We start from the raw sequence: 13,325 nt of genomic DNA on the forward strand, positions 1-13,325 counted from the left end.
CAAGTTGAGTCTAAAGTCATCAAAATTGTGACTCCGTTCCAAGTCATGTGACTCAATTCATGTGGTTCACACCACTGGTACATGGCAAATTGAAATAAAATAGTTGTAAAAAGGCATAAAGTCTTCAGTGATTTCCATATCTTAGTTGGTACAGAAGTGGTTAGAATATGAACACCTATTCTTGTGATGGCACACTGTAACTTATTTTCTATCACAGTTGAAGTTCCTGTGTAGAATCTCTGTTTAATGTGTCTGCACTGATATCTAATAAGGCTGTACTGTGTGTAGGTATGGGCCATGGGGATCGCACCTCCACATTCTGTGGCACACCAGAGTTTCTGGCCCCAGAGGTGCTGACCGACAATAACTACACCCGTAGTGTGGACTGGTGGGGGCTGGGGGTCCTCATCTATGAGATGCTGGTGGGAGAGGTCAGTATAAACATGCCAGGTATTTACCAAAATTGAAGAATGGGATTTAGGGCCCCCAGGTACACTGTGGGTTAGTTTGTGGTATTGTTATCAATTGCAAATATGCATCAGAATGACTGAAGTGGTAAGGGCCTTAAACCAACTTCTGTTCTTTGCACTTTGACAGTTGACTGAAATTAAAAGAAAAAAGTGACTAATGTAGATTAGCTAGCTAATTTAAGATGTGACAATACATATGTCACTTTTATCTTTTGGCCTAGCACGTAGCATATCTAAGTTCAGAAAAGGAGGAAGTTGACCGAGGTTTGCTCAACTTGGAGCACAGAGCAAAAAGGGGCGGGACTTAGGAAGGGGCAATTATAGCAAATAAAAACTGATTGTTGTTTTTAAGACAGACTTGAAAAAATTTGTGAACCTGTCCTTTTAATATTCAGGGAGTAGAATAAAGTTTGGTAAGATCTCCCAGTGTTTATCCAGTGTTGAGGACTAATGCAGACAGATTGTGTGGATCTCTTTCAGTCTCCTTTTCCAGGTGATGATGAGGAAGAGGTGTTTGACAGCATCGTCAACGATGACGTCCGCTACCCTCGCTTCCTTTCTCCTGAATCTGTGTCCCTCGTTCAAAAGGTTGGCCTCCTATCAAATGGATCCTCATGATCTCTTTACACAGCAAAATCACTTTCTAGCATTGAAACGTAACACTGCTGATTTCAGTGGACATTTGATGAAAGTACAGCGCTCTAAATGATCTGAGGGTTGTGTGTCTCGTTGTACTGACTCCCCCCCACTGCTCTCACTGTGTTTCAGCTGCTGCAGAAAAATCCTGAGATGAGACTTGGGGGAGGAGAGGAAGACGCCTCACAGATCAAAAGACACAAATTCTTTCAGGTCATTATTGAGCCAGGCACTACTGACCACCTCACACTGTAGGAAGACAAACCGCTGTTTTATTCAACTCTCATTGATGTTTTTTACTCTCAGAACTCGGGTTGCCCTGCAGAGTTCCACTGCCTTCAGGAATTTATTTACATTTCACACTTTTACTGGACAGCTCATATTCATAAATAACAAACTGGGAGTTAGAATATCAACTTTTGTTAACAGTACAGTAAAAGGAAGTGAATATTCACAAGAGTTGTATAGCAAGTTTATTAGCCATGTTGTGTGTGTGCGACCTAAATATTCAACAAAAAGTTAGAATGCTATTTTTGCCTTTAAAGGTTAAATATCCAAAATTCACTGCCACTAGATGTCACATTAGAGCACCAGTATATCAAACTAAAACTAAAACGGCCACTATGACTGACCAGACTCCATTGACAAAATCAGTCATTTTACCTAGCAGACAGTTAGAACATGCTAATCCTTGGGGACAAATTTTCTCGTCTCAGCAGTCCACTAACAGTAGTTGTTTTTGCCACTGACCAGCTCAGATTGTTATTCTCAGTGATTGACAGCATCATGGAAAGCATCCCTACAGAGATAGACCTTTAGTTTATCCAGAAACAGCCGTAATATCACTATCACTCTTCACCAGACTCCATAGACAAAAACTTGAATTTTACCTCGTAGAAGTAGGTGGACTGAAATAAAAGAAAACTCATCAAAACCGTCTTTGTTAGTCTTTCCACTGTTGCAACAGTCACCAGCTCCGATGGTCACATTAAAGATGGCTGCTGCAAAAAAGATGTTATTACATTATGAACAAGTGAAATATATATTTATTGTACACCAGATTGAATAATATTGAATCCATAATGGCAGCTTTTCCCTGTTTGACCATATTTCTGTGTGTAACCTCCCATCGTCTCCTGTTCATTAACAGAGCGTGGACTGGGATGCTCTCCTGGCCAAAAAGGTGAAACCTCCTTTCTTGCCGGTCATCAGGGCGCCAAAGGACGTCAGCAACTTTGACGAGGAGTTCACCCGCCTCAAGCCAGTCCTCACCCTCCCACGAACAACCTGCATCCTCACTGCAGAGCAGCAAGAAATCTTTGCGGATTTTGACTTCTCTTTCATGAGTTGACCAAAAGGGATTTAAGCCTCTGTCCTGCCACGGCGTTGTGACAGGCAGCTATACCGACTTTTATTTGCCTTAACGCTCTGAGAACGCTGAGAAACTAACAGTCCTGCCTTTTTCATGTCCACACAGTTCCACATTCCCATCTCTGTTGCCTGCTTACTGCCACACACTACAAAATCTTTTTAATGTTTTGTCTCTGCCAAATAGATTTTGAATCATTAAGCAGTAATGGTTTAACATTTTACTGTTTACACTCTATATGAAATATGTCACCAGTGCAATAATGGGTTTTGCTTGTGAATTATTTTTTTTACAAATGGACAATGTGCCAGTGATGTTCCAAACATCAGCACTGCCCTCTTATTCAAAGTACTAAATTATAAGTATGTGATCTTAACGAAGAGAATTGAAAGCTTTGAATGTACCGTCTGCTATTTACTATAACCATTATATGTCTGTCTGTTATTAAAGCTGCAGGTCACTTTTATTAAAATAACTTTTTGTCATATTTGCTGAAACTTTCACTATATCCTGACAGTAGTACATGTGACAGATAATCGTGTGAAAAAATCGAGGTTCCTTGGCTCACTTCATAGTGCTCCCTAATTGCCGTCTTTACCAAGCTATCCATCCAGGCCCGAGCAAAAACAACCACGATCAGAGACGAGAAAGATTAGTTGGATTGTTGAGTCTCATTCCGCAGCACTGATATATTGGCAACCTGGGAAATGAGACTCAAGCAATCATCAGGCCTCGTTGTCAACCAGCATCCATCTCTCATCTTTCTCGGCCTCTGATTGGTTGTTTTCGTTCAGGCCCGGTGGATTCTTGCAAATGCCATTAGGAGCACTAGGAGGAGCCAGAGGAACCTGATTGTTTCACAGATTATCTGTCTCATGTACTACTGTCAGGATATAGCGAAAATATGACAAAAGGTAATTTTTATAAAAATAAATATAATGTTATATAATAAAAATAGCCAAATTGTTAATATAATTTCGAATTTGGATTCCTAAAATAATACCATCGTGAAGATGATACTTATATCGAACACACCAGCCTGTATGTTAAGTATAAATTACATGAAGGAAAATATTATTGAATAAATGTATATCTGCTGGACTTGGACCAGGAAACTTTTCATGAAACATTGATTTATTGATGTATACAGTCATTTCAAAGTAGTAAAAAAACATTGCATGACAGTATTGCATATAATTCAGAAGTACACAACATGAATTAAATGTTAATTCATATAAACCAGAGCTCTCACTGACAGTCCAGCTGGAGGCAGTCTGCATTTCATCCACCACCACTGCCGTACATAAAGTTCAACACCATATTTATTGCTGTCTTACAAGGTTACTATTGCACGAGGAAAAGCTGAAATGGTGATACTAAACAATGTATTGCACTCACAGCTCTCTACTAACTCTTAGTTACTGTTCCGCAGTATTCCTCCAGTCACTCCGTTAAAACAGTCGTACAAAACTCTAAAGACAGAATCTGCTTCAAAATTGTTTAAAAATCATGTACAATATAAAATAGCTTGAAATGCTGTCCACGGAAAGTCAAAGCATCCTGTACATCGTGGTTGGATTAAATGCTGGGAACAATACAGTACAGTTTTCACACCATATCTCAAAATATTCATATTTTAATATTAGCAAAAAATGATTGTAATTTGTTGTTCTCTCACTTCAACTAGCAGTTTTTTTTTATAGACAAAAGCTGTTGAAGCAAGTGGACCCTGTAAAACCTCTGTGCAGAATAAATATGACTCAGCAAATACAGCAATGTAGCACATGAAACAAGCACAGAATGAAACTTTCTACACTAAAAATGACAAATGTACCATATTAAAAACCAAACTTGTTAATCAGGGTCTACCTCCAGTGAGTGCAGAGAGAACCCAACCACAGAACTGGATTGTCTACACATGCACCTAAAACAAGTATATTTGAATCAGATGTTTATGCAATATTTATTAAGAGTAAACTTCAGGGTTAATTAACAGTCCATCAGTCAGGTGTACCATGTGTCACTTCAAACAAGTAATTACTACCCACATAAATGATTCAGTGGAGGAGGCAGGAGTGAGGGTCAAGTGGGACGTGGGTGCGTAAACAACTGGGTTTTATGACTAGCATCACTCAGAGCTCTAGTTCCTGTCTTGGGGAAATGGTACATTTGAATGCTTGTAAACAATAGAGCTTTTCCCCGTAGCTATTCTGACATGAAATAGTAGAGTAATCCCAGGTGTCAACAATGAGGGGTCAGCATGCACAACAGCAGCACCCGGACTCTATCTGACCTGAATGGACCAGAACTTTAATTAGTATCATTGTGTTTACCCTACTATTGGCTGCTGTGGAATAGATCTATAGTTAGAATAAAGGCTTCGTAGCTGTTGTCCACGTAGAGGTGGTCACCAGCAGTTAGGTACCTTATTCTGGAGACAACTTTGAGTCTGTTGGCAGCCGCTTGGAGAGAGGAGGGAAGCAGGAAATGTGGACTGCGACAACGCAACAAGACAACACAAGCAAGCAATCCACTGCAGTGCTGAAAGGAGAGATGTTAGAGGGGAATGCTGCAGAGTTATGGCACAACAGCTTCTATAAAGGTAAACTGCACACAAGGATAGTTCATCTCCCCACTTTGTGGTCAAGTGTGTGATCCCCGGATCCAGAAAGCTTGTCCGCGAGTGAAATCCAGTCTATAGTCCGTGAGTGCTTGTCACGTGTTGTTAGACTTGGTCGCTGCCCTCCCTGAAGTACACCTGCTCCCACACCACTGTGCCCCACACACAGAAGAAACCCCAGAGGTTGTGGAAGGTTCCGCGGTCAAAGGGGTTTTCATCGGCGCCGCAGTGTTTGAGGTAGGAGATGCGGTGGCGCGACATGAACTCCCACGTGGTGGTGTTGAGAGAAACCAGGTAGAGGTGGGAGCCGAGCAGGAGCAGCACGATCAGCGAGAGCAGGGCCACCAGCACGGCCACGGCCAGCAGCATGCCATTGGTGCGCAGCCATAGCTGCCAGGTGGGCGCGTAGCTGAAACCTGTCCTGTGGAAACAAGCAGGAGAGAGGCCATTGGTGGAGGCCCGCAGCTGTAGGATAAATCCAGCAGCAGGGATGATTGACAGTGTCGTACTCACCAGGCAATGTGCAGCCCCCACAGCAGCACCAGCAGCTGGACAGCCAGGTACAGCACGAACCAGCGGTGGTTCCTCTCACCCACGCAGTTCTCAATCCAGGGGCAGTGGTGGTCGTAACGCCGGACGCAGTGCTGACACGTCTGGCAGTGCTTTGATCTCATTGGCTGCTGCTTGGAATAAAGATTGTTGTATTTAGAGGAAACATAAATAAGACACTGTTAGATAACTTCAGTTACTTTGGAGAACACAAAATGTAACAAATAAATGCTAAATAATTATAGATGAAGCTAGTATAAAGTCATTCAGTTAACACGTCAATGCACCAATAATAATAATAATGCAATCATATAATATATATTATTTTGAAATGGGTTACCTTTAAGTATATTCTAAAGGTACGATTTTAAAAAGCATTATTGCTACTTTTCATTAAAGGTCATTTTTATATTTTTATATTTTATGAAATGTACCCACTGCAGCTTTAAGTAAAACGATTCCAGTACTTTAAGCATATGTTTACTTAAATGCTGTAATAAATAACTTAACTTAACATTATCTTTAATATTTAATGATTACTCTGCTATTACTCGTGAAGGTGTAACCAATCAGATGGTGTTGTGGGCGGGACACTGAGCAAGACTACAGACTGTGAAAGGCGGCTGCATCAGAGTGAAATGGTGTATTTTGAAATTCATTTATTTGATTTAGAATTGGATAAAAACAAATAAGCCTACCGATAATGGGACAAATGCTAAATATTGAACCTATAATCAGACTATCCCTGAAGAATATGTTTTAACACAGCCAGGTTTGATGTGAGCGAGCCCTGTCCAGTGTTCTGTAAAGCTCATTTTGAGCAGTGGTGTGAATAAAAACACTTCTGTTGCTCATCAGCCTGGAAAAAAAACAAACTGTCATGAGATTTGCGAGGCTGGAGACCTTCACTGAGCCACATGATGTCCCAATGATGTGTGTGTTACAGTGCTATTCTCCTCAGTACTCTGGCTCAGCCATATTAACCATCTGTTAAGTCACAGAACATCCAGGGAGCTGGAAAGATCTCGTATCTGTTCGTGGCTCCATTATCGGACCCAAAAACAAACAAACAAACAGGAATATAGGAGGTGTGAGGAGGAAAAAGCTGCACACGAAGAAAACATGGAAATATGTCTGAGCTTCTCAGAAAACACTGGGATAAGGGCCAGTACAGATAGCTATCAGTAATTATGGAAACCAATAAGATATTTAGAATCCATATATATTTGGAGTAACAATATTCATTTTGAATAAACAGCGGTGCAGTGTAAGTAAGTACATTGGCACAATTTTGACTTTATGCAGATATTGAACTGTTCAATCCACTACATTTATTTGATAGCTTTAGTTACATTGCAGATTCACATCATTAATACAAAATAAAATAATGTATTCATACAGATTCATTTACACAGCAGTTTAAAGCTGCTTTTACCAGTGTGTCACATTGTGACGTGTAACCAATCAGGCAATGAGCGAGAGTACAGACAGAGAGAGCATTTTAAATCACTTTATCTTATCCACCGTCACATTAGAAAAATAACTGTGATGATAATCAGTCTATCCCTAACAGTTGGTTGACAGTGAAGGAGTAATGAGCGTTTCACACAGGGGCTCTGGGGGTTGCATTAAGACTGAAAGTTGATGTTGAGAGTGAAGACCTTTGACAGACTTTGAGATGTGGTTAAAAGCCAGTGTGTCGCAAGCGTATGTGGCTTTACAAGTTCTTTCAGTTTAGGGTGAAATAACGACCTGTGCGTAAACTGAAAATAAATCTTACACAGCGTCACCAAGCATTCCATCTACAGCTAGTGATACCAGCTTCCAATCTCGTGTTTGAACTTTTCATAGTAGGGTTCAACTGGAGTTGGATGTTACAGACATCCAGCCCTGTATGCTGCTGTGCACAGAGCACTGACTGCTCCCGTATCATATGATGTTCAGTGTTCACTTGAGGTGCTACAGGTGTGTAACATAGAGCTGTGCTGCTTAGCAACCCATCTGTTATTCTATACCACTGAGGGAAGTACCCGAGAAGTGTCACATTTCAGCCTCAGAGCTGCCACAGAGAGATGACAAACTACAAACACTGTGTCCACAGACGCTCCATCAATCAATCAATCAATCGATCAATCAATCAATCAATCAATCGCGCAGGCTAAGAAGAAATCTTAACTCAAGGTCTTCTGCTATATCTAATGTTCTTCAGATGGTCCTCTATATATATTTTCTGTATATTATCGGGATTGAAAGCCTCAGAAAAGGCTAGTACGTTTTTTAGTCCAGCTGTTTCCAGGGTTCCTACACATTTCCCCTTCAAGATTCCAGACTTTTCACACTATATTTCACATCCAAGTACAAATTGCTAGAGGTTTGTTATTTAAGTACATGATTTTAGAACCCAACTGTTATATTCTGAGTATGTATGCCATTAAGGTGTCTGTTCGGCCTTGTTTATTGACTGTGTCCATGAAGCTTGCTCCCAATATCCGCCTGGCAATATTATTATTTGACTTTTGACAGTCAAATTGGAGAACTGTCCCGGTCCTTCTTCTTTGTGTATTTTTAGAAACTCAAAATTTTAGAAATTAGAAAACAAAATAGGCGCAATAAGATAGACTCTTTTCTTTTTTCCATACTCATCCAGACCTGGAAGAATTGTCAAAGTCCATACTTTAGCATACTGAGTAGGAATCCTGTTTCCTAGGTCAAGAGTGAACTTTCACACTCAACCACAGCATGTTGAAAGTATGAAATCAAGTACAGAAATCTACCACAAAAATGTTTTTAAAAATAAAAATAACAAAATAACCTACAACAACACACACAGGGATAACTATGCCAACAGAGTTCACACTGTTGCTTCATAAATCACGCCATCTTTTATCTAACTGTGTCAACCCATGTGGAAGTACTTTCGTCCCGAAATAGTGCACAGCGGCGTGCTGACATGGTGGGCAGCTTACCTGCAGCAGGCAGTGGCCACAGCGGCGCTGTCGAAGGGACTTGGTGGTGGGTGGGATCATGTCCTGCTGCTCCTCGGTCACTCCCAGTGTGAACTGGCACAACACAGGAGATAAACTGATCAGAGAGGGAAGCCACTGCCCGTTTTCAGCTTTTTATCATGACCTGTTGTGTGCGTGCTTACATTCCCACAAACACGAAGTAGCACTCCACAATCTAATTTAGATACATACATACACCAGCTCTTTATCAGAGCTGCTATATGCTATGGTAATAGCTAAATCTTTGAATAACAAAGTAGCCAAACATTACTGCACACTGCATGCTCCAAGATACTGTGAGATATATGAACCAACATACACCACTTAATGTTAGATTATCCTCAGAACCCTTAAAGGTCCCGCGTGGAGGATTTAGTGACATCAAGTGGTGTATTTGCATATTTACAACCCCCTCGCCTCACCCTGCTGTTCCAAGCATGACAGAGAAACTACGGTGGCCTTGAAACTGAACATCTCATTCTAAGGTAACAAAAACACTAACGATTCTTATTGTCAGGTCATTGTACACTAATGAAAACACAGCTATGAACAGAGGTGGGAACTGGGTACAAATACATATTTACTGTACAGAAGTACTTTTCCCCCTATGTTTACACACAGATATCTAAACTGTACTCCTTACATTTTTAAAACAGGCTTGTTACTTTATTTTGACTGCATTTGAGGGGAACCCCATCACTGCACGCCTTCCCATTATTAAGACTGTTGCATAACCCACATGACAGACGTAACAAGATGAGGGATGCTTGACGCCTGTTTGAAGTTTCAGTTAGCTGGTAGAAATGTCCTTCAGAGAAACCAAGAGAGTACTTTGAGTACATTTCAGAGCCTGTACTTTTTCACTTTCACTTGAGTAAAGTAGTTGAATCACTACTTCTTTTTTTACACAAGTGTCTGTACTTACCGTTGAGTAAAGAATGTGTGTACTTTTGCCACCCCTGCCTATAAATATTATATTCCATTTCTGGCAGGAGAGCCTCCTTAACATTACACTCTGGACCTTTAAGTGCCTTCCCTGACACACTGACTGCAAAACAGGGATGCATCAAATTCATGCATCACCTGAGCTGCAACACAATACACCTGCAATGCCAGGAGGAAGCAGTGACAGATACTGTTAGCTGAGATCAATAAATGTTCCTCAGGTCAAGGAGCCAGTCTCCTAAAATAATGAAGGAAATAGCTAAACACAACAAATCAGACCATATTTTGTGTTTGGTTGAGAAAATGATTGCAGAGATTCATATCATTTTTGCACCAACTTACACACTGTGCCACATGTTTTTCAACCAGCAACCAGTGGTGGAGAGTACATTTACTCAAGCACTATACTCAAGTACAATTCTGAGTTACTTGTACTTTCATTTTACCTACTTTATACTTCCACTCCACTACATTTCAGAGAGAAACATTCTATGTTTTACTCCTCTACATTCATTAGGTACCTGTAGTTACAGATTTAAAAAAAAATTCAATGCATTGTTATATAGTAAAATAAACCACCCAACAGTATACAAATGAATAAAATGATCTCCATGTTACTGCATCAATAATAATAATCTATAACATAATATATATAATAATGTAAAAACAACTGAATCTATTTAAGCCACATAGAGAGTACTTTTACTTTTGTACTTAAAGTACATTTTCTTGATAATACCTAAACAGTTTTACTTGAGTAATATTTTGAATTCAGGACTTATTCTTGTAACAGAGTATACATTAACTGCTACTTTAACTTCAGTAAAAGATCTAAATACTCCACAACATCTACTTAACTGCCTTTCCACATGTGATAATATAGGCCCCCAGTCCCCGTTAAACCATTAGTGCTGCTTCTTTACCAACCATTCTGACAAAGATCTGTCATATGCTAATGGATAAAAATATACACAAGTTATGAATCACCTGTAAATCGCTGTCATCAGACAAGATGAAGCCAGGGTCCATTAGAGAGACAGCGAAATAGAGCAGCACCGACACCAGCACCAGCAGGACGAAGAGCACAGGCTGGACGAGCTGGCCTGTCTCCTCCTGCTTCCTCAGCTCTTCAACCCAAACACACAGCACACATGCTTTAACATAGATACGTTTTAACTCAATAACCTAGAACCTTCTGACCCTAACTGCTAGCTCCTGCCCAGACAAGGTTAAACACATCATAGTCTAAATGCAAGTCTAGAATAACAGCTTTCTTCCACAGCTAACAGTATATATATGGTTATTGCCATTATACATCAAGAATTATCTTCTCCATTCCACATTTGATGTATTACTTTAAGCCTACAGCTATAAGTCATTATAATGAGAACCTTTCTCAATATTTTGACTTAGTATCTCAAAATAGTGACTTCATTTCTCAGGAAAAAATGACTTAACGTTAGTATCCCAGTCATTATTTTGAGATACAGAATCGTTTTTGTTGTTTGTTCTTTTTTTTTTATCACACTGGCGGAAATGGGCTTCCATAGCTACACATAATTCCTTACCTGTATCATGTAGGAAGAGTATCAACGTTATGACCCATGTCAGAATCACATGAGCTGTTCTGACCAGAAACCCTGAGCCGAAAACATTTTTGAACATGGTCCTAGCATGTTAGAGCATCCATCGCAGCCTTCAGATAGAGCTGGATGTTCACTGACAGGGCAGCCGCTGACAGCACAGGCAGTCAGTGTGCGCTGTTAGCTACTAGCTAACGATAAATGATATCCAAAAACAAGCCACTGATGTTGACGTCCTGTCAGAGAGCAAGCTACCGTTAATGTCGTCAGAGAATTAACGGTTCCAGTGCGACCGTCTGCGCTCGCCCGCGGCGCTCGCGTTGTTTGTTTCGCGCGACTGAGCCGAACATTGAATTAAATATAAGTCGAAAAAAATAATATTTCATTTAAGCGTATTTTTATAGGAGTCAGTGAGTATGCTGAATAAAATACCACGGTAATAACGCAATACAAACCGTCCGCTCCGTTTTAATGGACTATATTTTGTTGTCGTCCCCCGCACAGTCTCCGATGTGATTGGCCAGCGTCTGTCACGAGACAATCGAGGATAGGGCGGCCGGCAGGGACAATAAAAGCGCGAGGAACATCCCGAGATGAGATGAGCATACTGTAGTATGGAAGTCCATTTCTGCCAATGTGACGGGAAACAAAAGGTTCCGCAAGTCATTAACATGAGAAACTCTCAAAATATTGACTTAACATCTCAAAATAATAAGAACCGTTCTCAATATTTTGACTTAGTATCACAAAGTCTTTCAGAGGCTGTAGTGGGCTGTTAAAACTATAGGGAAGATAGATACTGGTATATGAAACTAGATTACCTAAAGCATCAGTTGGTACCAGCCACATTGTGCTAACATGGTAAGAGGGCTCAATGACACACCAAAATTGGGTATAGAAAAACTGACCCTTGACCCTCAACCTCAAGATATCGGAATGAAAATGGGTTCTATGGGTACCCACAAGTCTACCCTTGGCAGACATGCCTACAGAAAGCCATGCAGTTTTTGCATGTGGTATAAATGTGTTATTTTTGCATAGTGTATTAAACAGTGTCGGAATTGCATAAATTGGGAGTGACTGGAAACTACCTACCTACTCCAGTCAAAAAAGACTGGAAACAGTCCACAATTTCATTCTTCCTAGGAAAAAATTACCTAACTTTTTCCAATTATGTGTATTGGGCTTTCAATGTCCTATCTCATATATCCACAATTGCATTTTTGATATCTAGAATGAACATTCTGGATATCTGTGATAAAATTATTGTTAATAACTAACTAACTTGTTACGAAAATCAAATATGTCGTATACATATTATAATTCTAAATATCCAAAAATACATTGTGACTAGTAAAAATGCCATTTCAGATATCTACAACTACAATTATGACTAGAAACAATGCAACTGCATTGTAGATATGACACTGATTTAACATAAAAAGCTTTATTTAAAGTTATAACAGTTGGATTGTAGATATCTGAAATTTGAGTTTTTCCTAGCAAGAATTATATTGCATATATCTGCTCCTTCTATATATCTAAAATGCAGTTGTGGATGTGCCCAGTACACATAAATAGCAAAAGTGACATAGTTTCCCTAGGAAGAATGTCATTCACAAGGTTTCATTTCACTTAAACATGGCAGAGTGAAGGAGTGACAGTTGTAGATAAAGTACACATCTTATTCAGTTTATCTATAATAATCATGGATGTATTGGAAGAATGCCAGGATGTTCAAACTGGAATTTAACTGATGCTGATGAGGTGAAAATGTCATTACACTCTTTTTTTTTACTTTCATTGTATTTCTAATGAAGAAGATGATTTTTGATTGTGTGTAGGTCTGTAGGTTTCTGGCTTTTATAATTCAGCCAAATTTAGCACACATATCACCGAAATTATTCATAATTAATTATACTAAACCATGTGATTTTCAGAATACCATAGTTTTAAATTATGCTTGGTATAAAAACACTAGGACTCATCTTGTTATTCTGTCTTTTATATCTATCTATATATATATCTATATATCTATAGATAGATAGATATATATATATATATATATATATAGATATCTATATATATATCTATCTCTCTATCTCTCTCTCTATCTCTCTATCTCTCTCTCTCTCTCCTCTCTCTCTA

The 13,325-nt window shown here is 39.5% G+C and overlaps 2 protein-coding genes across 3 annotated transcripts in view; one reads left to right on the top strand and one right to left on the bottom strand.

Moving 5' to 3' along the window:
* Positions 1 to 2,974, top strand: part of pkn3 (protein kinase N3) — a gene marked incomplete in the record, with an annotated part of 21,995 nt that extends 19,021 nt beyond the window's left edge. The window contains 4 exon segments of the mRNA XM_035667460.1: positions 289 to 431; positions 951 to 1,058; positions 1,239 to 1,319; positions 2,257 to 2,974. Of these exon segments, the coding sequence (XP_035523353.1) occupies positions 289 to 431; positions 951 to 1,058; positions 1,239 to 1,319; positions 2,257 to 2,457 (533 nt within the window).
* Positions 2,975 to 3,597: 623 nt separating this feature from the next.
* zdhhc12b (zinc finger DHHC-type palmitoyltransferase 12b) lies at positions 3,598 to 11,697 on the bottom strand. Of its 2 annotated transcripts, none has more exons than XM_035668503.1 (5): positions 11,163 to 11,697; positions 10,582 to 10,721; positions 8,611 to 8,703; positions 5,609 to 5,775; positions 3,598 to 5,516 (listed from the first exon to the last, which is right to left on the bottom strand). In XM_035668503.1, the coding sequence occupies exons 1-5, from the start codon at positions 11,257 to 11,259 to the stop codon at positions 5,201 to 5,203; spliced, it is 813 nt and encodes a 270-aa protein (XP_035524396.1). In that variant the 5' UTR covers positions 11,260 to 11,697; the 3' UTR covers positions 3,598 to 5,200. The 2 variants fall into 2 exon arrangements, with proteins under 2 accessions (XP_035524396.1, XP_035524395.1); XM_035668502.1 differs by having other exon boundaries at positions 5,609 to 5,778.
* Between the last annotated feature and the right edge of the window lie 1,628 nt (positions 11,698 to 13,325).

The sequence above is a fragment of the Morone saxatilis genome, unplaced genomic scaffold, assembly GCF_004916995.1.
Source record: "Morone saxatilis isolate NCDOM2014 unplaced genomic scaffold, NCSU_SB_2.0 Contig21, whole genome shotgun sequence".
Taxonomy (NCBI): Eukaryota; Metazoa; Chordata; class Actinopteri; family Moronidae; genus Morone; species Morone saxatilis.